The following is a 22557-nucleotide window of genomic DNA, read 5'->3' as shown; positions in this document are numbered from 1 at the left end:
GCTCAGGGAATTTGAATCATTTGACCAAGGTCATTCAGCTTAGACCCTGGTTTCAAAGTCCTCACTCTCCCAAACACTGGACCTGGGTCAGATGCACACATACACATTGTGTCACCACCTTCTAAGTACCTTTAAGATTTGGTTGCAATAGAAGCAGATGTTTAGACAAGGCTTACTAAATGTATTTTGGGATTTAGTCTATTTCCCCATTAGTAGACTCCCTTGCCCCCGCACCAATATCTCTGCCCCATCTTCTAAACAGTCAGTTATTACTTCTCTACACAAGTTCATAGAAAACAAATCAAAACGCAAAATACACCCAGTCAGATAGGTTTTTGCCCAGTGACTTCAATGTGGCTCCTATAAGATCTTTCTACTTCCTGTGTAAAGAAAGGACCAGTAGTGCCTCCGGAAGCAGGCTGAGGGTATCCAGAGGCCATTCAAGGGTCTCAGGGACCCACAATTCATGGGCCACACAGCAGAATGAACACAGCTGAAGAAAGCACTAGTGAACTAGAAGACCATCCTGAGGAAATTGCTCAGGATACAGCACAGAGAGTCAAGGAGATGGAAAAGTAAAGTCCACCAAAGTCAAGAATGCCCAAGAAATCTCAATCATAAACCCAGGGGAGCAAAGGAAGGAAGGAGGACAGCCAAAAGGGCACACTATCCAAGCAGCGGCTACCACATCCTGCTCATGTAAACATGGGCTTGCCTCAGACCCTCCCTCAGGATTCTGAGCAGCTGCTTCTCCACAGACTGTGGCAGAGGGAGAAGAAAGGAAATGGATGCTAACTGAATGGTATGACATGGCATGTGCTGTTCCATCTACACCTCATTTAATTGGTCCATGGCCTTGAGGCTAAAGTCTTTGCTCCGATTTCATCATGGGGCAGAAATTAACTGTATCTCATTGGTCTTCACACCCTTAGTAGTTAGCACAAAGACACAGCAGGTGTTCAATAAAGACTATTGAATGAGTGTGAAATCTGAGGCTTGGAGAGCTCAGTGGTTGTTGCATGGTGACACGAGGGTAAGACAAACAGAAAGGATTTGAATTCAAGATTATCTGCCCCCAGTGCCTGCACTCTTTTGATTCCACAGTGCTAAGAAATGTCCACTCGCCTCCAGAGGCCGCTGGCTCAGCCCTCAGTCCAGCACCTCCAAAACATGGCTGGACAGTGGTAGAGGGCCCCGGCCCAGCCCCAGCCCGTCTCTCACATTTGGAGCCTGCTCCCATTCCTTCCTGGAGAGAAAGTGTTCAGCTCTGTTTACCTGGCACAGCAAACACTCCCAGCTTTGTCTGCCACGTTCAGCAGTTTTCATACCTCCTTGTGAACAAAATAAACTGTGCGTTCTCATTTTGGGTTTGGGGAAAAAGGCCCAGTTAATTACAAAGGCTGTTTTGCCTTGGTATGGAGACAGAAAACTGGATTTGTTTGGACTAATTACGTTTACTCACACATCTTGGTTCCAGCTGAGCCAATGCTGGTAACCAGGCCCACCGTCTCCAGAAGCTTCCCCACCATCCCCAAACAAAACAGTCCTCGGGCTCTCCTCATTGTCCAGCCCTGAGCCTTGCTGTTGCCTTTGGAAAATGCCAGTCAACGTTCAGAGTCCTGACGGGGAGGCGACCTACATGGGACCACCTCATGCAATATGCTTCTAAGGTCAGGGCTGGGCGTGGTAATCCCAGCACTTTGGGAGGCCAAGACAGGCAGATCACTTGAGCCCAGGTGTTCAAGTTCAGTCTGGGCAACATGACAAAACCGCATCTCTACTAAAAATACAAAAATTAGCCAAGCGTGGTGGTGTGCGCCTGTAGTCCCAGCCACTCAGGAGGCTGAGGCACGAGAATCACTGGAACCCAGGAGGCAGAGGTTGCAATGAGCTGAGATCACACCACTGCATTCCAGCCTGGGTGACAGAGTAGCACTCGGTCTCAAAAAAAAAAAAAAAAAAAAAAAAAAATCTTCTAAGTGTTAGAAGCAAAATTTCTGCACTTCAGTCAGCTCATGCTTATGAAGGGTACGTGTCTGCCACTGGACACTGGCATACTTGGAGAAATTCTGTTTCCTTGGAGAGACCATATGTTCAGGCAGCCTGTTAAGATCATGTGGGCGCTTATTTAAAATGCAGATTCAGGCTGGGAGCAGTGACTCACGCCTGTAATCCCAACACTTTGGGAGGTTGAAGCAAGCAGATTACTTGAGGTCAGGAGTTTGAGACCAGCCTGGCCAACATAGTGAAACCTGTTTCTACTAAAACTATAAAAATTAGCTGGTCCTGGTGGCAGGCACCTGCAATCCCAGCTTCTCGGGAGGCTGAAGCAGGAGAATCACTTGAACCTGGGAGGATGGGAGCTTTGAGGGGAGCTGGGGCTGACAGGGTGGCCTCCTGATTGCCTCTGTGGCTTTTTATGCTTCACTTTTGATATCCCAGTTCCTTCTGCTTTGTGTCCAAATGACTTAAGCATGTGTCCAAATGACTTAAGCCGAGATTGCGTCACTGCACTCCAGCCTGAACGACAAGAACAAGACCTCATCTCAAAAAACTGCAGATTCCCAGACCCTGCCCAGACCTACTGAGTGAGGCATGAAAGGGATAGGGCCTGGAAATCTGTATTTTCAACAAGCACCACAGGCGACGCTGACTTGCAAAGGCTTTGGTGCACGGCATCCCACCTTTGCACTCGAAATCCACGTCATCCTAGGCAAGCCGTTTTGTGCTTCTCAGCCTCAATTTCCCAGAGCTGAAAAAATAAGGGCCAATAATAACTCTCTTAAAAGGGTGCGGTTGGTTGTGCAGATGAGGTGAGGCCCCCACCCATAGTGAGAACTCATTGAATGGAACTTATTCCTATGACTGAATGTAGTTGAGTTAATTTCAAGGATTTGACGGAGTGCTGGGGGGAAAAAAGATAATGCTTGCACCCTGCAGAAAGCCCTGGCACTTTCAAACCAGTATCCACATTCTCTCTGGACCCTCTACCCGGTCATTCATTTTTGCAGACTCCAAACTCCACAAACCTCTTCTCTTCCTATGGTCCCTCTTCCATAAATAAATCATTAGAAGATTCACATTTGACGGCCTCCACAGCCTTCCTCTTGATGGAGTTAAAAGCAGACACATCCTCCCGGGGGACAATGAGCAAAGTCCTACATTTGCAAAATGGTCAAAAAATGAGTCATTTCATTTGTGGAAAATGAATGTATCTGATCTTGCAAATGTTTTGCCTCAGGGAAAAGTAGTGAGCGTGAATTCACAAACAGGCTTCTCCATGCAAAAGCACTTCCCTGCTGCTCCGGAGGCTGAGAAAAGCAAACCAGAAAGGTGGCAACTCCAATCATTTGAGTCTAAAGAACAAGAATCTCACCAAGCAGGGACCTTGGGGCAGGGAGAGAGCTGGTGGGGAGGAGGTGTCTCTCAGGGCTATCCTTAATTTTTTAAATTTATTTTTGGTAGAGACGGGGTCCGGCTATGTTGCCCAGGATAGTCTTGGACTCCTGGCCTCAAATGATCTTCCTGCCTTGGCCTCCCAAAGTGCTGGGATTACAAGCATGAGCCCCCAAGCCCTGCCCCTGTGTGTCCTTAATATTTAGCACAAGCCATGAGCTCTCAAGGTCAGTCATACCTTCCTTAGGCAAATAAAATCCATACACGGCTTCACTGATTTCTCAAATGCAGAATCTCTGTCCACTAATTTTAGTGAGTGTTTGGTGAGGGGAGGGTGTTAGGGGTGGTCTCCACTGAGCATGGGGGTGGTCCATTTTTCCTCTTCCTTCTGGTTTATGGCCTGAAAATATTTATGAGTCCTAAGTCCAATCAAACACACATGAACATGTGCCTGTTCTGTGCAAGGCATCCTGCCCAGGGCTCCCAGCAAGGCCAAGATGAATCCACTGCACAGACACCCCCCGGGTGCCTGTTCTGTGCCCCACAGGTGCTGGCACCATCTAACCACAACTCAAGGGCCTCACCTCTGTCCTGGGGGCCTTCCTCTGCCTGAGAGGAAAGACAAATGCTTAAGTCATTTGGACACAAAGCAGAAGGAACTGGGATATCAAAAGTGAAGCATAAAAAGCCACAGAGGCAATCAGGAGGCCACCCTGTCAGCCCCAGCTCCCCTCAAAGCTCCAGAAAGGCAGCCACCATGGGGGCTCTGAGAAAGGAAGGGATCTTCAGGGGGTCGGGTGGAGCATTTTCCAAACAGAGGAAACATCCTGAGTCACAGACAGCAGGGGGCAGGCAAGCAGGAATCATGGGCCGCATTTAGAAAGGCGAGTGGCATCATTTGGTGGGAGCTGGAGGTGCGCACGGGAAGGTTGTGGAAGCTCAGCTGCACTGGTAGGGGTGTGGCGTCCAGGGACCACCAGGGCCACTGCTACAGTGTGTCAGGCCAGGGGGAGTCCTGGGGGAGAAGCGGGGGAGGGCCGTGGTCACACTTTAGTTTTCCAACCTCCCCTCTAGCGGATCTGGAGAGGGTAGAAGCGCTCAAAGAGAACCGCAGTCAGGATCCCGGGTTTGGTGACGCAGACCTCGCACGGACACTGCTCTGGAAGAACAGATCTGGTGGCTCTCTGTCCAGAGGGTGGTGATCTGAAGCACGGGGGTGGGGGCGGGGTCAGATCTGAACGATCTGAGGCCTCTGGTCCTGAGAAAAGGGAGGCCCAGCTCCTGGGGGAAGGGTGTGACCCATGACACAGGCCTGGGGCCCAAGTCGTCAGCTGCATGGGGAAGAAACACAATGCCTGTGCATGATGGGGACAATGGGCCAGGGCAGGTAAAGCCATGGCGAATCACATCTGACCCCAGCATCTTAACCTCAGCAACACTGTCTACTGCGATGTCCACATGGCAGGGCGTTTTGGGGCTGGATTCTTCAGCCCTGGAAGAACTCAGCACAGCCTTCCCTGCTGGAACTTCCATCCGCGCTCTCCCTTGCCCGGCTTCTCCTGTCTGTGCACCCCACTGGGAGCCGTGTGGCTCGGAGGTGGAACATATGCTCGGCTCTGCGTGCCAGTCCCCCTGTGACGCGGAGGCCATTCCTCATTCTCCCCAGGCAGCCAGTCATGCTCACTCCTGGGGTCCCTGCACATGCTGTTCCCCCACCGAAATGTCGTTCCCATCCTTCTCCTCCAGGGCTGGGTTCCACAGCGCCTGCCTGGCAAATGCTTTCCTGACGATCCGCCAGAGGGAGCGCCGGGCCAGGCGGAGCTGGGGCAGACCAGATCCCCACCACGAGGGTCTACTCACTCTACATGTTCACTGGCCCCCGCTCAGGTCACCAGTGAGAGCAGGCTGCTCTCAGGACCCCCCCGTAAGGTACCCGCTGCCCACCATGAACTTTCACAGAATGAGGGTTTCAGGTAAGCAGCTGCCTTCTTGGAAGACAGAGGGAGAAGGGCACCTCGGGGGGACAGGGGGAAGCTTAGATCCCAGAGGGGCCCAGAGAGGCAGGCCGGGGAGGGCCTGAGAGGCTGCGAGGCCATCTCCTTCCTGAGCCTGCAGCCCCTCCAAGTCCATGTGGGAATCCCCTTCCACCTCAGGGCCAGCCCCAGGGATTGGCAACCCACCCTCTCCCTATCCTGTTGTTTTGAATTAATTGTTTGAACAAGTATTACATTGACAGGGTTCGGAACCCTCAGGAATATTCCTAGGTCTGCCCTGAGGAAGCGTACAGGCACTGGAGGCCCTGCCCCTTGCCCTCCCTCTGAAGGGACCATTTAAAGAGCCATCTGTTTCCTTCCTGCTTCTTTTTGCTGACAAATTAAATAAGAATATACGTACTTATATCTGCCCTTTCTTACCCCAAAGTAGTGTGAGATGTGTACTCTCGCACCCTGCTTTGCTCACTTAATGGTACATTCCAGAGCTTTCTCCATCGTGCACCAGGGCAGTCTCCCCTCCTCCTCCTCAGGACCATGCTGTGTTCCAGGGTGGGGCCGTGCGGCGGTACACACCTCAGGCTGCAAGGGGCCTGCTGCCCCCTCCCTCGGATCCCCAGACCCTAGCCTTCGTCCATCCACCCCCCCGGGCATCCTCCCCTTATCCCCTTTAGCTCCCACTCTTGCCAGCCCAAGTGCACCATCCCCAGCTAGTCCCCTCACTTGGGCTGCACCCCTGCACACAGTCCTTCTGGGACGCTCTCTCTCTCCAGTTCCCCTTCTGAGCATGCCTCTGCTTCCTGCGAGACCCTGCCTCTCACTCCCTGGACTCTGGTTCCCTGGAGCCCAACTCCCTGCCCGTGTCCCCTGCTCCAAGCACATAGCTGACTGCCCCAAGTATAAGATTCAGCACCCCCTGTGCTGCCTCTCAAGAGGCTCCCTGGGATGCAGCCTCCCCCAGATCTGTCTCTTGTTCTGCAGGTACCTGGAGGACCCCACTCCAGCTGGCACCCCCAGGGCCAAGCTCAGGACATCTCATCTCCCCAGCCTGTAACATCACAATACAAACCAGCCACCTCAGGCCACCACACTAAGACCCGTAAGTCCATCTGCTGCCAAAGGGGACTGGGGGTCCATGGGCTCTTAACTGCCTCCTGGCCTCTCCTTCCCCTCCCCAGCCTCACCATGCTGACCCCCATCTCCCATGCCCATGGCCTTCTTGGTCCCCCAGCTCATGCCTTGAGAACTGCCGGGCCCCAGGCCCCTTGGCTGGGGCACTGACACCCCAGCTACTGTCTCAGACCAGACCCTCTTCTAGGTTCAGTCAGAGCCTCTGGCAGAAAGCCCACTCCATGTCCACCCCCACCTACCCTCGGTTGGTGGGGCGAGGATGGGCAGGGGCACTACACTTGCCGCGGAGACACCCCTGCACTATTAGAGGCTGGTTAGAGCCGGGCCCACCACCAAGCGTCTTAGACTTGCCCTGACCCCGCCCAGCCCAGCCCCAGGGGTGTCAGGTACAGAAGTTTCTGGTCCTAGACGGGTCACAGCCTTGGCACACTGGGCCATCACCAGCCCCAGAAAGGAAGGAACAACCACCAACCTAGGTGATCTCTGCAGAGGTCACTCTAAACACAGGGAAGCTGGGAAGGGCTTTTGCTCCAAGATGCAGAGCCAACAGATGTGCTCCTGCAGATCACGCCCAGGCCCTTGGGGCACACGCCAGGGCCAAAGAGGGCAGCCAGGGGAGGAGAGGTCTGACCTGGGAGACCCGCAGGGAGAAATCAAAGCACATGGTTTCATCAACGCCGCTCACCGCCAGGATTCAGACACACGGACAGAGGTGGATGAAGTACATACCTGACGCTCCGTGAGCTTTCTCCTTCAGACCTGCAACGAGAAGAGCACATGCTTAGAGCCCAGAACCCTCTGCTCCGGGAGACCTGCACAACGACACTAGATGTGGGGACCCTGAGGCTCCTAGCTGCTCCCAGCGTCCCCTCCCCAGCCTCAACAGACATTCCCAGGCCCAATACTCCAGGGTCTCTTGCTGCTCTTCCTTTGACCTGGAACTGTATTCAGAAAGTCCACTCTTCTTACTTAGAAGACTTAGGGTTCCTTTCCCACCCTCTTCCAGTTTCCATCACCTTGACTGCAATTGTTTTCCCAGGATTTGAATACACCCCAGGAGTTGAGAGCAAAGCCAGAGGAGGGGTCTATGGTTCCAGAACTCTGACCTGGGCAGCAACTAAATGAATGAATGAGTGAATGAATGAATAAGTGAGAGCGGTGCGACTGGCCTCATTGCATCCCCTACTTGGTATTTCCAGTGTTGTTTCCCCAGAACCAGCTCTATTTTCAAGTACTCAGGAATCAATTACAACCACATTACAAAGGAGACAAGCTTGAATGTCAAGAAATTGGACAATCAGATTGTACTGCGCACTTGAACTTTCACGAAGACTGTGACTACGTGGTATTGACAGTGATGCCTTCCGGCTCTGTACACCAAAGGAAAGGGACTTCCGGATTAAACCCCACGCAGCTGATGGCTAAAGCCTCACTTGGGCTTCCTGGGTCTTAAGGAGCAAAGGGCTTTGAGCAAACACATTGAGGAATCTAATCCCTGGATGTCCCAAATTGGATTTTATTGCCAGAGAGCTAGAGAAATAAAAACATACTTAACCCAAAGTCAGAGATTTGTCTTTTTGTTCATTGCCTTTTCAGTAACGTACCAGAATGGAAGTCAGAGCACATGCTGCACAACCCTTCAGCATAGAAAGCCCCAGGGGATGCCTTTCCAACTGAACCAAGCTTGCCCACAGATTCAGACCCGGCCTCCCTTGGTGCTGCCCAGCCCGGTCGCGCTCACCAGTAGCAAACGAGACAGAAGGCAGGTAGTCCCCAGCAATGTGTGTTCCAGGTGCCTGAATGCAAACCCCTTGTTCTAGAAGGACCTTGGTCTCCCTGTCCAGCAATTCTAATTCAGCATCGATGCACAGCAACTTGGATCACATGGTCCCCACGACAGCAGGTGAGGTGGTGATGTGAGATGGGAATGGCGCACAAACACCTGTGGCATCTCCTTGACCCTGGGGGCCATGGGACAAGGTGCAGACCAGCCCCTGGTGGCTGAAGACCCTCCACCAAATTCCCAGGAAGCCTGATGATGGGGAGAGGCGATCCCAGGAGCAGCTTTTGAAAGTTCTTATTTTTTGTTTTTGTTTTCCCTTTGATCATAGCCAGGACAGAAAAGAAAGCAAGCAGAGGCCAACTGTGTGTGTGTGTGTGTGTGTGTGTGTGTGTGTGTGTGTGTGTGTGTGTGTGTGTGTGTGTGTGTTTGTGTGTCTTCACTTCATCGCCATCTTAGGTTGCTCACCCTGGGGAAGCCGGCTGCCCTGTTCTGTGAGCAGCCCCTCTGGAAGAGGCCCAGGTGGTGAGGACCTGAGCCCCCTGCCACCAACCATGAGTGTGAGCCCAGAAGCAAATTTTCCACCCCTAGCTGCTGCAGCCCCGGGCAACATCATGACCGCAATCACATGAGCACCCCAGAGGCAGAGCCACCAGCCACACTGTTCCTGCATTTCTGACCTCAGAAAGGGAGAGGTAGGGTGTCCCAGTCCCCTGTGCGCTGACCAAGAAACATAGGGTGCAACCGGGCCCCTCTTACGGACATGCCTGAGTAAGCAGCTCCTTTCTCGCTGTCCATGGCAATGACACCACAGGCCTATGTGTGTAAGTTCCCTAATAAATGCTGTGGATTGGTCACCCAGGCGTTCAGGGATCCTTTCTTCGGAATGACAACTGGCTCCAGCTCAGGAAGGTTTGGGGCACTCCTGCAGGAAACTCCCCTGCCTCTGCTCTTAGGGTGACTCCAACTATGGGTTCAGCAGGACAGAACACAAGACCATCAACATTTGCTGTCTTCAGCTCCTACGTTTTGGGGTCACTTGTTACATGGTAATTGATAGCTAACACACAGCTCCTCCTGTGCGCCTCTATCCCAGATCTCTGTCTTGTGGCCTTCACTCAGGACCATGTGAAGCTCTCTATTTATGTCTGTTAGGGTCTGTCTGCCTCAGTAGGATGAAAATGCCACAAGGGTAAGGGTTTTGTCACGTTCCATGCAGGGTCTCCAGTACTTGTTATGTGGCTGAGGCATAGCAATGCAGTCATGCCAGCAGCTCCACATTCTGGGACGCCAGAGGACAAGCACTGACCCTGAGCCATCAGACTCTCCTGGGTCCCAGTCCCAGCTTCACCCCTTACTGGCTTCCAGGTGGCCTCAGAAGTCACTTAATCTCCATGAGCCCTAGTTTCCTCATTTGCCGATTAGGGATGACAGCAACAAGTGGCCCCTAAAATGTGGTGAGGAGATAAGTACGTTCCCAGCACAGAGGTTGATGAATAAAGCTGCTTCTCTCACCGCCTACCTGAGGTGTGGTTTGAGGATACGATCATGCTCCGGGCCGTTAGGCTGCTGCAAGGGCAGCTCAGAGGCTGACCTGTGGGGGCCTGCAGGGAAGGGAACACCTGGAGGAGATGGTGCCTCCCACACACTGGAGCCCAGCATGGGGCCTGGCACTGAGCAGGCTCTAGGAAGTTATGTGGCTGTGGGAAGCCAGGACTGCACTGGCCCAGAACCCACACTCCAACAGCAACACACAGTGGAGTCATCTTTTACACCAAGGATGGCACATGCAGAGGATGCCCTGGAGCCCCTGGCATAACATTGCCCGTCCTATGGCTGAAGGAGCAATAATGTGGGGAGAAAAACAAGAGGGGCTGGGCAGCCCTGGGGTGGAGGATGCCTGTGCGTGTGTGCATGTGTGTACATGTGTGTGGTATACTGTAGGTGGGTGTGCCTGTATGTGCGTGTGTGTGTGTGCCTATGATTATGGCAGCACTCAGCATGGGCAAAGAAGCAGATAGTCAGGAGCATCCTGGAGGCTTCTGGTTCCTGCAGATGAAGTTGAGATCTAGGAACAGGATGATCCCCGATGCCTTTGCATGGGCTGTCCCTGAGGCAGACCTGGAGATAAAGATTCAGCTAGGAGTTTATCTGGGAAGTGAGAAGAGAGAAGGGCTAGGGAGGTGAGAAGAGAAAAGAGAAGGGGGCCAACAATTGCTGTTATCAAGCTGCCAGCACCTCACTATATCCACCACTGTGGGAAGCTGAGGCTCAGTTTACCTGGGAGCCCTAGAAACCAGTTCAAGCCACCTCCAGCTCTCTTACCCCAGGGCCGAAGCAGCTGGGAGTGGCTGAAGGCTGCTCCTGTGGAGGGTAAGTCTGCACACATCGGCCTGCCTCACAGGTGGCCGAGGAGCTCCCCCAGGCAAGGAAGGGGAGGTGCTGACAGGTGGACGTCAGCCTGGTGGCACTTGGGGGCAAAAGCAAGAGGCTCAGAGAGCCAGTGCTCCCTGGACAAGGAGAGCCTCTGGCTGTCCTCACAATAGCACAGCGGATAACCAAGCCTTCCTCCAGGTGGCCTTTAGACGGCCAAGGCTCAAGTGATAGTGTTTGTCCCTCTTGTTCCTCTTCTGCGGTGGAACCTACAGACTGCCCCCTTCGCCATGTGTGCAGCCCCTCCTTCCATGCTCACTGGACTTGAACCTCTGGAAAACTGAAATCTACCTTTCCCAGATGCCCTTGCAGCTCTGGTTCTGCAAATGTTCTCAGCTTCTCTGGGCAGAGGCCTGTCCAGACTGAGAAGGTGGGCATGAGTGACACAGCAGGGTGGATAAATGAGCTCCTGGCTGGAAGGAAACAGAGGCTTCTGGTTCTCCCAAAGCAACTGGCTCCAGTTTCCAGGTTTGAGCCTCACAGGCAGTGGGGTTTCCATGGCAACAGTCAGGTGGATTTAGGTGATGGTCCAGGTTGTGTTGTTCCTGGCTATGGGACATCCAAGCTCGGTCCTGGACTCTGAGTCAAAATACATGGAAATAAATCCCCCTTAGCCCAAACTAGAAAGAGTAGATTCTGTTGTCTGCAACTAAGTGCTGTGACTGATCCAAATTCAAGTTCTCAAATCACCATGATTATTTTTCTTATATGGCGTGATGTAGAAAAGCATAAGAAAAACAAGTAAAAATCATCTCTAATCCTACCACCTGGAGGTAATCGCTATCACATTTTTGCATGTATGCTTATGGGCTTTGTTTCCGGTCCATTTTTTCTTTTTTTTTTTTGAGACAGAGTCTGGCTCTGTCCCCCAGGCTGGAGTGCAGTGGCACCATCTCGGCTCACTGCAAGCTCCGCCTCCCAGGTTCACACCATTCTCCTGGCTCAGCCTCCCGAGTAGCTGGGACTACAGGCACCCGCCACCATGCCCGGCTAATTTTTTTGTATTTTTAGTAGAGACAGGGTTTCACTATGTTGGCCAGGATGGTCTCGAACTCCTGACCTCGTGATCCGCCCACCTCGGCCTCCCAAAGTGCTAGGATTACAGGCTTGAGCCACCGCACCCGGCCGTTTCCTGTCCATTTTTTCATACAGTGGAAATGACAGTTTACATCAGACTATGCCTGTCTTCCTCACTTAACACGGATCATGAGCACATTTCAGGGGCCTCATCCATGAGGCCTTCAGCAGCTCTCCAGTCCAAGTCAGGTTCCTCTACCTCCACTCTGCAGCACTCTGCCCTTGGAACAAAATTCAAATTCCACACACAGCCCACAAAGCCTGCCGGGTCTGGCCCTGCTCAGTCCTCCACCTTCTTAGGGTTCCAGTTTCCCCTCGGCTCCCCACTGCAGCCACACCCTTTCATTCTGCCCTCACACAGCCAAGCTCCCCAACACCAGTTCTAGGGCACTGCTGTTCCCCCTTCCTGGAAGATCTGTCCTGTCCCTGGCTTTTGATTTCACTGGCTCCGTCTTCTGATTCAGATTTTACTTTAAATACCACCTCCTAGGACAGGCCTTCCTGGTATCCCTCCTATCTAAATAGCCCTCCCCTGGCCCCCCAGATTCTCTGCCATATTACCCCATTCATCCTTCTGTGAACATGTCACAATCTGAAATTGTCTTATTTGTCTACTTGCTTATTGTCTGTTTTTTCTAATAGAACACCAGCTCCATGAGGGGAGGCACTGTATCTGTCTTATCACCATATTCCTTACAGAGTTCCTGCAAAATTCTTTTAAAACAACATTTATCTCTCACCATATACAAAAATTAACTCAGGGTGGGTGACATGGTTTGGGTGTGTCCCCACCCAAGTCTCATCTTGAATTCCCATGTGTTATGGGAGGGACCCAGTGGTGGGTAATTAAATCATGGGGGCAGGTCTTTCCCATGCTGTTCTTGTGATAGTGAATTAGTATCATGAGATCTGATGATTTTATAAGGGGGAGTTTCCCTGCACAAGCTCTGTCTTTGCCTGATGCCATCCATGTAAGATATGACTTGCTCCTCCTTGCCTTCTGCTATGATTGTGAGGCCTGCCTAGCCATGTGGAGCTGTAAGTCCATTAAACCTATTTCTTCCCAGTCTCAGATATGTCTTTATCAGCAGTGTGAAAATGGACTAATACAGTAAATTGCTACCAGGAGAGTGGGGCACTGCTGTAGACGCCCAAAAATGTGGAAGTGACTTTGGAACCAGGTAACAGACAGGGGTTGGAACAGTTTGGAGGGCTCAGAAGAAGATAGGAAAATGTGGGAAAGTTTGGAACTTCCTAGAGACTTATTGAATGGCTTTGCCCAAAATGCTGATAGCAATATGGACAAGAAAGTCCAGGCTGAGGTGGTCTCAGACGGAGATTAGAAACTTGTTGGGAATTGGAGCAAAGGTGACTCTTGTTATGTTTTAGCAAAGAGATTGGTAGCATTTTGCCTCTGCTCTAGAGATTCGTGGAACTTTGAACTTGAGAGAGATGATTTACGGTATCTGGTGGAAGAAATTTCTAAGCAGCAAAGCATTCAAGAGGTGACTTGGGTGCTGTTAAAGGCATTCAGTTTTCTAAGGGAAGCAGAGCATAAAAGTTTGGGAGATTTGCAGCCTGACAATCAGATAGAAAAGAAAAACCCATTTTCTGAGGAGAAATTCAAGCTGGCTGCAGAAATTTACATAAGTAATGAGGAGCCGAATGTTAATCCCCAAGATAATAGGGAAAATGTCTCCAGGGAATGTCAAGAGGTCTTCACAGCAGCCCCTCCCATCACAAGCCCAGAGGCCTAGGAGGAACAAATGGTTTTGTGGGCCATGCCCAGGGCCCCCAAGCTGTGTGCAGCCTAGGGACTTGGTGCTCTGTCTCCCAGCCGTTCCAGCCTTGGCTGAAAGGAGCCAATGTAGAGCTCAGGTTGTGGCTTCAGAGGGTGCAAGCCCCAAGCTGTGGCAGCTTCCATGTGGCACTGAGCCTGAGGGTACACAGAAGTCAAGAATTAGGGTTTGGGGGCCTCTGCCTAGATTTCAGAGGATGTATGGAAACGCATGGATGCCCAGGCAGAAGTTTGCTGTAGGGGCAGGGCCCTCATGCAGAACCTCTGCTAAGGCAGTGTGGAAGGGAGTCCCACACAGAGTCCCTACTGGGGCACTGCCAAGTGGAGCTGTGAGAAGAGGGCCACCGTCCTCCAGACCCCAGAATGGTAGATCCACCAACAGCTTGCACCGTGTGTCTGGAAAAGCTGCAGACACTCAATGCCAGCCAGTGAAAGCAGCTGGGAGGGAGGCTGTACCCTGCAAAGCCACAGGGTCAGAGCTGCCCAAGACCATGGGAACCCATCTCTTGCATCAGCATGACCCGCATGTAAGACATGGAGTCAAAGGAGGAGATCATTTTGGAGCTTTAGGATTTGACTGCCCCACTGGATTTTGGATTTGCATAGTGCCTGTAGTCCCTTTGTTTTGGTCAGTTTCTCCCATTTGGAATGACTGTATTTACCCAATGCCTATACCCCCATTGGATCTAGGAAGTAATTAACTTTTTTTTTTTTTTTTTGAGACAGAGTCTCGCTGTTGCCCAGGCTGGAGTACAGTGGCGCGATCTTGGCTCACTGCAGGCTCCGCCCCCCAGGGTTCACGCCATTCTCCTGCCTCAGCCTCCCAAGTAGCTGGGACTACAGGTGCCCGCCACCTCACCTGGCTAATTTTTTGTATTTTTAGTAGAGACAGGGTTTCACTGTGTTAGCCAGGATGGTCTCGATCTCCTGACCTTGTGATCCACCCTCCTCGGCCTCCCAAAGTGCTGGGATTACAGGCGTGAGCCACCGCGCCCGGCCAGGAAGTAATTAACTTGCTTTTGATTTTACAGGCTCATAGGTGGAAGGGACTTGCCTTGTCTTGGATGAGACTTTGGACTGCAGACTTTCGAGTTAATGCTGAAAGGAGTTAAGACTTCAGGGGACTGCTGGGAAGGCATGATTGGTTTTGAAATGTGAGGACATGAGATTTGGGAGGGTCCAGGGGCAGAATGATATGGTTTGGCCGTGTTCCCACTCAAATCTCATCTTGAATTCCCACATGTTGTGGGAGGGACCCAGTGGGAGGTAACTGAATCATGGGGGCAGGTCTTTCCCATGCTGTTCTTCAGAAAGTGAGTAAGTATCATGAGATCTGATGGTTTTATAAGGGGAAGTTTCCCTGCACAAGCTCTCTCTCTTTTTGTTGCCACCCATGTAAGATGTGACTTGTTCCTCCTTGCCTTCCGCCATGATTGTGAGACCTCCCCAGCCACGTGGAACTGTAAGTCCTTTAAACCTCTTTCTTTTGTAAATTGCCCAGTCTTGGGTATGTCTTTGTCAGCAGGGTGAAATCAGACTAATACAGTGGGTTAAAGACTCAAACGTAACACCCAAAACTATAGCACTACTAGAAGAAAACATACAGAAAACACTTCAGGACAACACTTTCACATCTAGGCAAACATTTTATACCTAAGACATCAAAAGCACAGACAAGAAAAACAAAAATAGAGAAATGGGACTATATTAAATGAAAAAGCTTCTCCAACAGCAAAGGAAACAATCAACAGAGTGAAGAGAAACCTACAGAATGAGAGAAAACATTTGTAAACTACTCATCTGACAAGGGGCTAATATGCAGAATATATAAGGAACTCAAAGACTCAACAGTAAAAAAAAACAGATAATCCCATTCAAAAGTGGACAAAGGATATGAATGAGCATTCCTCAAAAGAAGACAGATGAGAGGCCAACAGGTATACAAAAAAAAAAAATCCTTGACATCACTAATCATCAGGAAACTGCAAACCAAAATCAAATTGAGGTATGATCTTACCCCAGTCAGAATGGCCATTATCAAAAAGACAAAAAATAACAAATCCTGGCAAGGATGTGCAGAAAACGGAACTCATACACTGTTAATGGGAATGTAAAATAGTCACAGTATAAATCAAAAACAGTATGGACATTTCTCAAAAAACTAAAAATAGAACTATGACACAATCCCATCAATTCCACTGTGGGGCATTTATCCAAAGGAAAAGAATCAGTATATCAGAGCAGTACCTGCACTCCATGTGTACTGCAGCACCATTCACAATGGCAAAGCTATGGAAGCAACCTAAGCAATCACAGGAGAAAACACTTCAGGACAAATGCATAAAGAAAATGTGGTATATGAACACAATGGAATACTATGCGGCCATAAAAAAGAATGAAATCCTGTCATTTACAGCAACGTGGATGGAACAGGAGGTCATTATGTTAAGTGAAATAAGCCAAACACAGAAAGACAAATTGCACATGTCCTCACTCATATGTGGGAGGTAAAAAAAGGTTGATCTCATGGAGGTAAAGAGTAGAATGATAGATACTAGAGGCTAGGAAGGGTGTGATGGTGGGAGTGGGGGAAAGACAGGCTGGTCAATGGGACAAACATACAGTTAGATAGAGGGTATAAGTTTTTTATTATTTATTTATTTATTTATTTATTTTTTTTTTGAGATGGAGTCTTGCTGTATCACCAGGCTGGAGTGCAGTGGCCGATCTCAGCTCACTGCAACCTCTACCTCCTGAGTTCAAGAGATTCTCCTGCCTCAGCCTCCCGTTAGAGGGTATAAGTTCTAATGTTTGATGGCAGAGTAGGGTGACTATAGTTAGCAACAATGTATTGCATATTTCAAAGTAGCTACAAGAGAGGACTTGAAGTGTTCCCAACAGATAGAAATGATAAATACTCAAGGGGATGGACACCCCAAATACCCTGACTTGATCATTACACATTCTATGCATGCAACAAAATATCACGTGTACCTCATAAATATGTAAAATGTTATGTGTCAGTGAAAATCAAAAGCAATATTTATAGCAGTAATATAACAGCCAATATATCCAATGCATTGTGTGTCACATTTGACTTCACCCCCTCCTATTTGTGGGTACATAGTAGTTTCTGATTTTAAACAATACTGCAATGAACATCTTCGTGCATGACTTTCTTTGTCTCTGCCTCTGATGATTTCCTTAAGTAATAGCCTCAGAGGTAGAAAAACTGAATCAAAGAGCATGGATAGTTTTGAAGCTCCTTCATACACATTGCCACACTGCCTTCCAGAAAGTCTTAACTGAAGACCAAACTGACATAAGTCCCACTACCACTGCAAGTGAAGGTTGAGAGAAAGGAAGCAAGCTTTTCGCACAGGTGGTGCCCGGGAATCATGGGATCATCTGGTAACAATTCAGATTCTGATCCGAGAGGCCTGGAGTGGATGGGAGACATGCGTTTCTAACAAGCTCCCAGGAGAATCCTCCAGGGGCCTTCATCCTTGTGCTCCCTGCCTGCTCATCCTGGAAGTGTTGGCCTCCAGACTGACGCAGTCCCTGGCACGTGTGCCTGTGCCCACGCCCCAGGCTCCTCAGGCCAGCAGCCCCCGCAGGAGGTCCGGAGCTTGTTCCCACTCTGCTTGCCCCGTGCCCCGTCTCCATGTGGCTCTCAGTTCCAGGCTGCAACTCCTGATGTTCTAAGTGGTTCTCCCATGTTTTCAGTAGGGTTTTCTGCCAGGGATAGAGTGAGCTCACCCCTTCGGATCCCAGGATGCTTCGCGGCCACAGGTGGGTTAGTGGCCATCTGTGGCTACCTTTCTTGCCTGCCCAAACTCTACTCTTCTTATGCCAATAGCACATCTTCTGTCCTTTGAAGACCTCCCACTCCAGGCTCTCCTAGTCCATGTGGCATGGTTGCAGCTAACTCCCTCTAATACCAGAGTCAGAGAATGCACACACAACCTACATCTGGCCAATCAGTGCACTTCATGCTTTCTGCTTCAGCAACTGGTTCCAGGATTGACACGTAATCCACGTCCAGCAAATCCACACCAGAATCCTCAACAGAATTATTGGGAATGAGAAGCCTTCTCTCCTCTGGGGGCTGCCTGGGCTACCACCTGAAGCAACTTACCTGAGGGCAAGGCTAACATCGAAAAGCAGTATTAAGATAACTCCTGGTGATGTAATTATGTTAAAATTACTAAATTTTAAATTTAAGGCAATGTTAAAATTACTAAATTTTAAATTTAAAGCAGTGTTAAAATAACTCCTGGCCCTTGAGTCAAGCCAGACCTGATGCTGACTGGAGATGGGAGTGGGACACAGGGTGATGGGACCAAAGTCATCAAAGTGCAGCACTAACTGGAGCACCGAGCACTCGGCACAAACTTAGGAGGGAAGGGGACTCCAAAGAGAGAACCCAGGAGTGCATGTGTACACACACACGGGCACACACACAGGCACATGCACACGGGCGCACACAACACAATTTAGGCTGGAACAGTGCAGAGCGCCAGGGTTATGCAGCCAACCAAGAGGGCTGCTCTAGTCCAGTAGGAGGTTTTCACCACAATATTGGGGTCTTTATATCATAAGCTATTAGCTTTGAAGCAAGAATAAAAATAAGAGGCACGGCAGCCAGCTCTTAGGCAATGCAATGGGTGCCAGAGTCAAACAGTATTTAAAGATGGTCCAGCAGCCTTTTGGAGTCTTTAGAAAGCCTTGTGCCAGGCGCGGTGGCTCACACCTGTAATCCCAGCACTTTGGGAGGCCGAGGTAGGTGGATCACGAGGTCAGGAGTTCAAGACCAGCCTGGCCAACATGGCCAGCCTGGCCCATCTCTACTAAAGATACAAAAAAATTAGCCAGGCATGGTGGTGCATGCTTGTAATCCCAGCTACTTGGGAGGCTGAGGCAGGAGAATCACTTGAACCCAGGAGGCGGAGGTTGCAGAGAGCCGAGACTGCACCACTGCACTCCAGCCTGGCAACAAGAGCAAGACTCTGTCTCGAAAAAAAAAAGAAAAAGAAAGAAAGCTTTGTGCCCTTCATTTCTCCCTGAGGAAATCCGCAGTGTCACTGCTGTCCTTTCATTATGCATGTACAGGGCCTCAAATGCACCATCTCACGTGATACAGGGAAACTGAGGCTCAGACAGATGAGGTGGCCCACTCAAGGGCACACAGACTGTCAAAGCAGGTGGACACAGGAGAAAAGGTTTTCTTCCTAAACGCTGTAATTGACTCACCTCCAGAGGCAGATTTCCTGGGAGGCTACAGAGGCTTAAACCATTTGTATCTGCTCTTTCTCAGAATCTGCATGTAATTCTCAGTTCTTTCTCTAAAGGATCCACCTAAAACTAAGTTGTTATAACTTAGACCCCACAGACCTGATCAGCCCCAACCACTTCCACACCCCCAGGCCATTTCCCACTCCCTTCTCCCCTCCATTTAAGAACGTCAAACTCAGGGATGTTGTTATAAATTCAAAATAGGTACCCGAAGACCTCAGCTTCCAGAGTGTTTGTGCTAGTGCTCATTTGCAATTTCTTCCCTATCCCTGATGATTTAGACACTTGTTATGCAAACAACATCTATGGAGACCCATTCCCTGTAATGCTTAAATGCCTCTTTCAAGGCCTTCTTTACCTTAAAATAAAACCAAATCCTCCTCCCTCTCCCTGGGGCCAGAGCTCAGGGGTCCCAGCCTGGTTTGACTTCAGCAGAGAGCTGCCTGCCCAGGGCTCGGTGTGTGAGAGGCTCCCCGACTGGTTAGAGGCGAGGGGCAAGTGTCCCAGGCCGAAGGGTCAGGGGTGGCAATCCAAGAGGCTTCTGGGAGGAGACCTGAGGGGCAACTAGCACCGGGACAAGAGCACAAAACACATCCACACTCCCCCAGGAGCCTGGGCTAAGCTTGGGGCAGAGCAGTGAGCCTAGGCATGCCCCATCCCCACAGGAGCAGGTGGGAGAAGCCACACGTCCACACGAGCCCATAGCCAGAATGTACCCTGCAGAAGCCGTGTCTGCGGGCAGGACTTAGCTTTCCTGTCCAAATAGCATTTGAGGGATAAACATTCGTGACACTTTCTTCTTCCCTCCTTCCCCAGCCAAGTCCTCCGGGCACAGCAAGGCTCTAAAGCCTCCATCCTGCCGTGGTTGGGGGAGGTTTGGGGCTGGGGAGTAGATGGAACCATGGCCAGGGGTGTGGGAGCAGGGCCTGGCACAGAGGAGGTCTGTTTTTCACAAACAGGTGTTGAATGAAGCAAAGAGGTGAGAATAGCAAAGTCATGGATGACTAGGAGGCACGTCAGCCTTCCTTAAACAGGACAGGCCCAGAAAGACTCAAGCTGGTTCATCCAGACAATAGTGAGCCACGGCAGGATATTGAGCAGAGGAGAGCTGTGAGAAAAATAATGTTCCTGAAAGACTGCTTTTGCCATCTAGGAGTGGTGTGAAAAGTCAAACAGAACGGGAATGAGAATAACAAGCGTCATGACCAGCACTTCCCGAGGGCAGATGGAGTGCCTGGTGTGTCCTGACCTCTTGGTATCAATCACTGCAATCCCTCCTCAAAGGGTTCCCTTCGAACTGGACATTGCCATTGTCCCCTGGGTGCAGATGAGGACAGTGACCTGCCTGAGGTCACAGTGCTGGTGAGGGATGGCACCAGGACTCCACACCCGGGGGTCTACCCAGGCTGGTACCATCGACCAGTACGGTGTGCTCTGCCGCCTCCCAGCCACGTGCCTCTGGGGAGGCCCCTTCACATCTGGGCCTCAGTGTTCCCCTCTGTGCCCTGGGAGTGATAACTGCCCATCTCCAGGGTGGTTCTTTCTCACTCCAGCCTGTGTTCTATCCCCTGCACTGTGGGCAAAGATCACCCTGTGAGAAACCCTCTCATGCCTCATCATTTCAGGAGGAAGGAAAAAAACATCAAAAGATTTCCTTGAAAGGCCACTTTTCACCAAACCAGCTGACATTTTGAGTTTTCAGGTTTTCTCCCCTGGGAAAAGTCTGGAAGGAATCATTTTGTGTTGATAAAATCTGGGAAACCTCCAAGGACTTTAGGATTCACCTTGCGTTTCGGTTCTGGATCAAGCAGTCACCTTGACACAAAACCACATCCTGTCCTGGGATGGCCACATGGCTGGGAATGTTTAATGTGCCAGACCATGGGAATATTAGGAGGGATGCTGCTCCCGGCTCTGAGTCTTGTGTCCCCTCCCACTGGCCTCGGACCCTCACCCACCTGTCCCCAGAGACCCAGCTGGACAGAGAACTAAATGGGACCTCAGCGCCTGCAGCCCTGGCTCCCCCGGGGGCCTTGCTCCCTGAATCAGCCCTGTCCGGTCAGGCTTTGGGGACCGGCCCAGAGCAGACTTGGCTGGCCAGATCCCAGGGCCTCGTGCTCCTGGAGGAAGGCATGCTCCCTGAAGCAGTGGGCTTTCCAAGCCCTGCCTCCAGGCTAGAGAGGCCCTTGGACAAACCCTGTGGGCTCTGAGGACAATCCCAGAGGCCGCTGTCAACATGAAGTTTCCATTTGTCAGGCCCCTGCATGAGGACCCCAGCCCCCTGAAGATCTTCATGTTAAGTGCTGCTGGCAACAAAAGTAGGTAGGTCCGGGCCTTGGATAGGCCATCTCTCTCCAAGCCTCGGTTTCCCCATCTGTCACACATGGGGTGGGTCCAGAGTAGTGGTTCTCTGAAAGTGTGGCCTGGGCACCCACAGCATCAGCATCACCTAGGAACGTGTTAGAAATGCAAATTATCTGGCCCTACTCAGATCCCCTGAATCAGGAACTCAGAGTTGAGCCTGGCCTCTGTGTGAACAGGGAGATTCTGGGGGCTTCTAAGGGGTAAGCTGGAGTGCAAACTCCCGCTGGAGATGGTGTCTCAGGATTCCTCGCTATGGAGTCCATGGGTCCTAGGAGAGGCAGCCAAGACACAAGGGCTCGAACCATCCTGCTATGCAAAGTCTAACCACAGTCACTGAGCCGGAGGCCTGGGCTCCTACCCGATTCCCCACAGCAGGCTCTGGGTGCTCCTGGGGCAGGTGGCGCCCAGCCTCAGACCCTGGAATCTGAATCTTGTGCACACAGAAGCAAGAAGCACGTGAGGGGACTGGGGGCTGTGCGGCAACCAGACAATACCGGAAGCACGGCCACTGCGGTGCAGGTGCCCATGCCTGATGACCCCGGAAAGTCTTTGTCCTCTGGGTCAGCAAGAGGCCGCACTGCCCTGGGAGTCCACATTGGCTGCAGACCAAATGCACGTGGCCAGCTGGAAGCCTTCATCCCACTGGAGACTATACAGCCATCTGCCTCCTGAGCTCACCTTTAGGACACCGGGCAGGCATTTTGCACTCAGCCCGGCCCAGCTGACCCCCACGGCCTCCCCATCTCAGCTGGGGCTCCTCCACCCATCCCAGCGCTCAAGCAAAACACTGGGCTGTCCTGTCGCTCTGTATCTTCCATACCCTCCCGTCGGCCCCCAGAAGGGCTGAGGCACCCCCTCCAGAATCAGCCCTTCCCCAAGCCTCTCCTGCCCTGCCTGGGCCAGGCCACCATCAGCACTCCCTCTAACAGTGGCAGGTGTCTCCTCATGGGTCCCCAGCTCCATGTCACCCCCATGTCTGCCCTGCACATACAGCCAGACAGATTTTCAGGAGATGGACAAGCTCACAGCCCCCTCAGAGCTGCCCTTGCTCACATGTCAAGCCAGCATCACCTGGGCTGGAGACCACCCTTGGTCTTTCTGCTCCCCCACCGCTCCCCCGCCTCCTGACACCACTGTCTCTCTCGCCCCCACTCTAGCCACCAGTCCTCACAGTGTTTCTCACACACAAGGCCACTCCTGCCTCAGAGCCCTGGCTCCTGCTGGTCCCTCCTCCTGGCACGCGCTGCCCCAGGTCCACACAGTGTCATCCCCTCCCTCAGATCTTGGCTCAA

At 51.3% G+C, this 22557-nt stretch overlaps 1 protein-coding gene across 2 annotated transcripts in view; it reads right to left on the bottom strand.

The window, feature by feature from the left end:
- The window catches only part of IQSEC1 (IQ motif and Sec7 domain ArfGEF 1), a 401591-nt gene that overhangs the window by 263693 nt on the left and 115341 nt on the right, over positions 1–22557 (bottom strand). For both annotated transcript variants that reach the window (XM_055259256.2, XM_055259257.2), the window contains exon 2: positions 7248–7277. In XM_055259256.2, the coding sequence (XP_055115231.2) occupies positions 7248–7277 (30 nt within the window). The remainder of the gene's footprint in view (positions 1–7247; positions 7278–22557) is intronic.

The sequence above is a fragment of the Symphalangus syndactylus genome, chromosome 21 (assembly GCF_028878055.3).
Source record: "Symphalangus syndactylus isolate Jambi chromosome 21, NHGRI_mSymSyn1-v2.1_pri, whole genome shotgun sequence".
Taxonomy (NCBI): domain Eukaryota; kingdom Metazoa; phylum Chordata; class Mammalia; order Primates; family Hylobatidae; genus Symphalangus; species Symphalangus syndactylus.
Note: the sequence above shows the minus strand (reverse complement) of the source record. Positions and strands in the feature narration are given on the sequence as shown.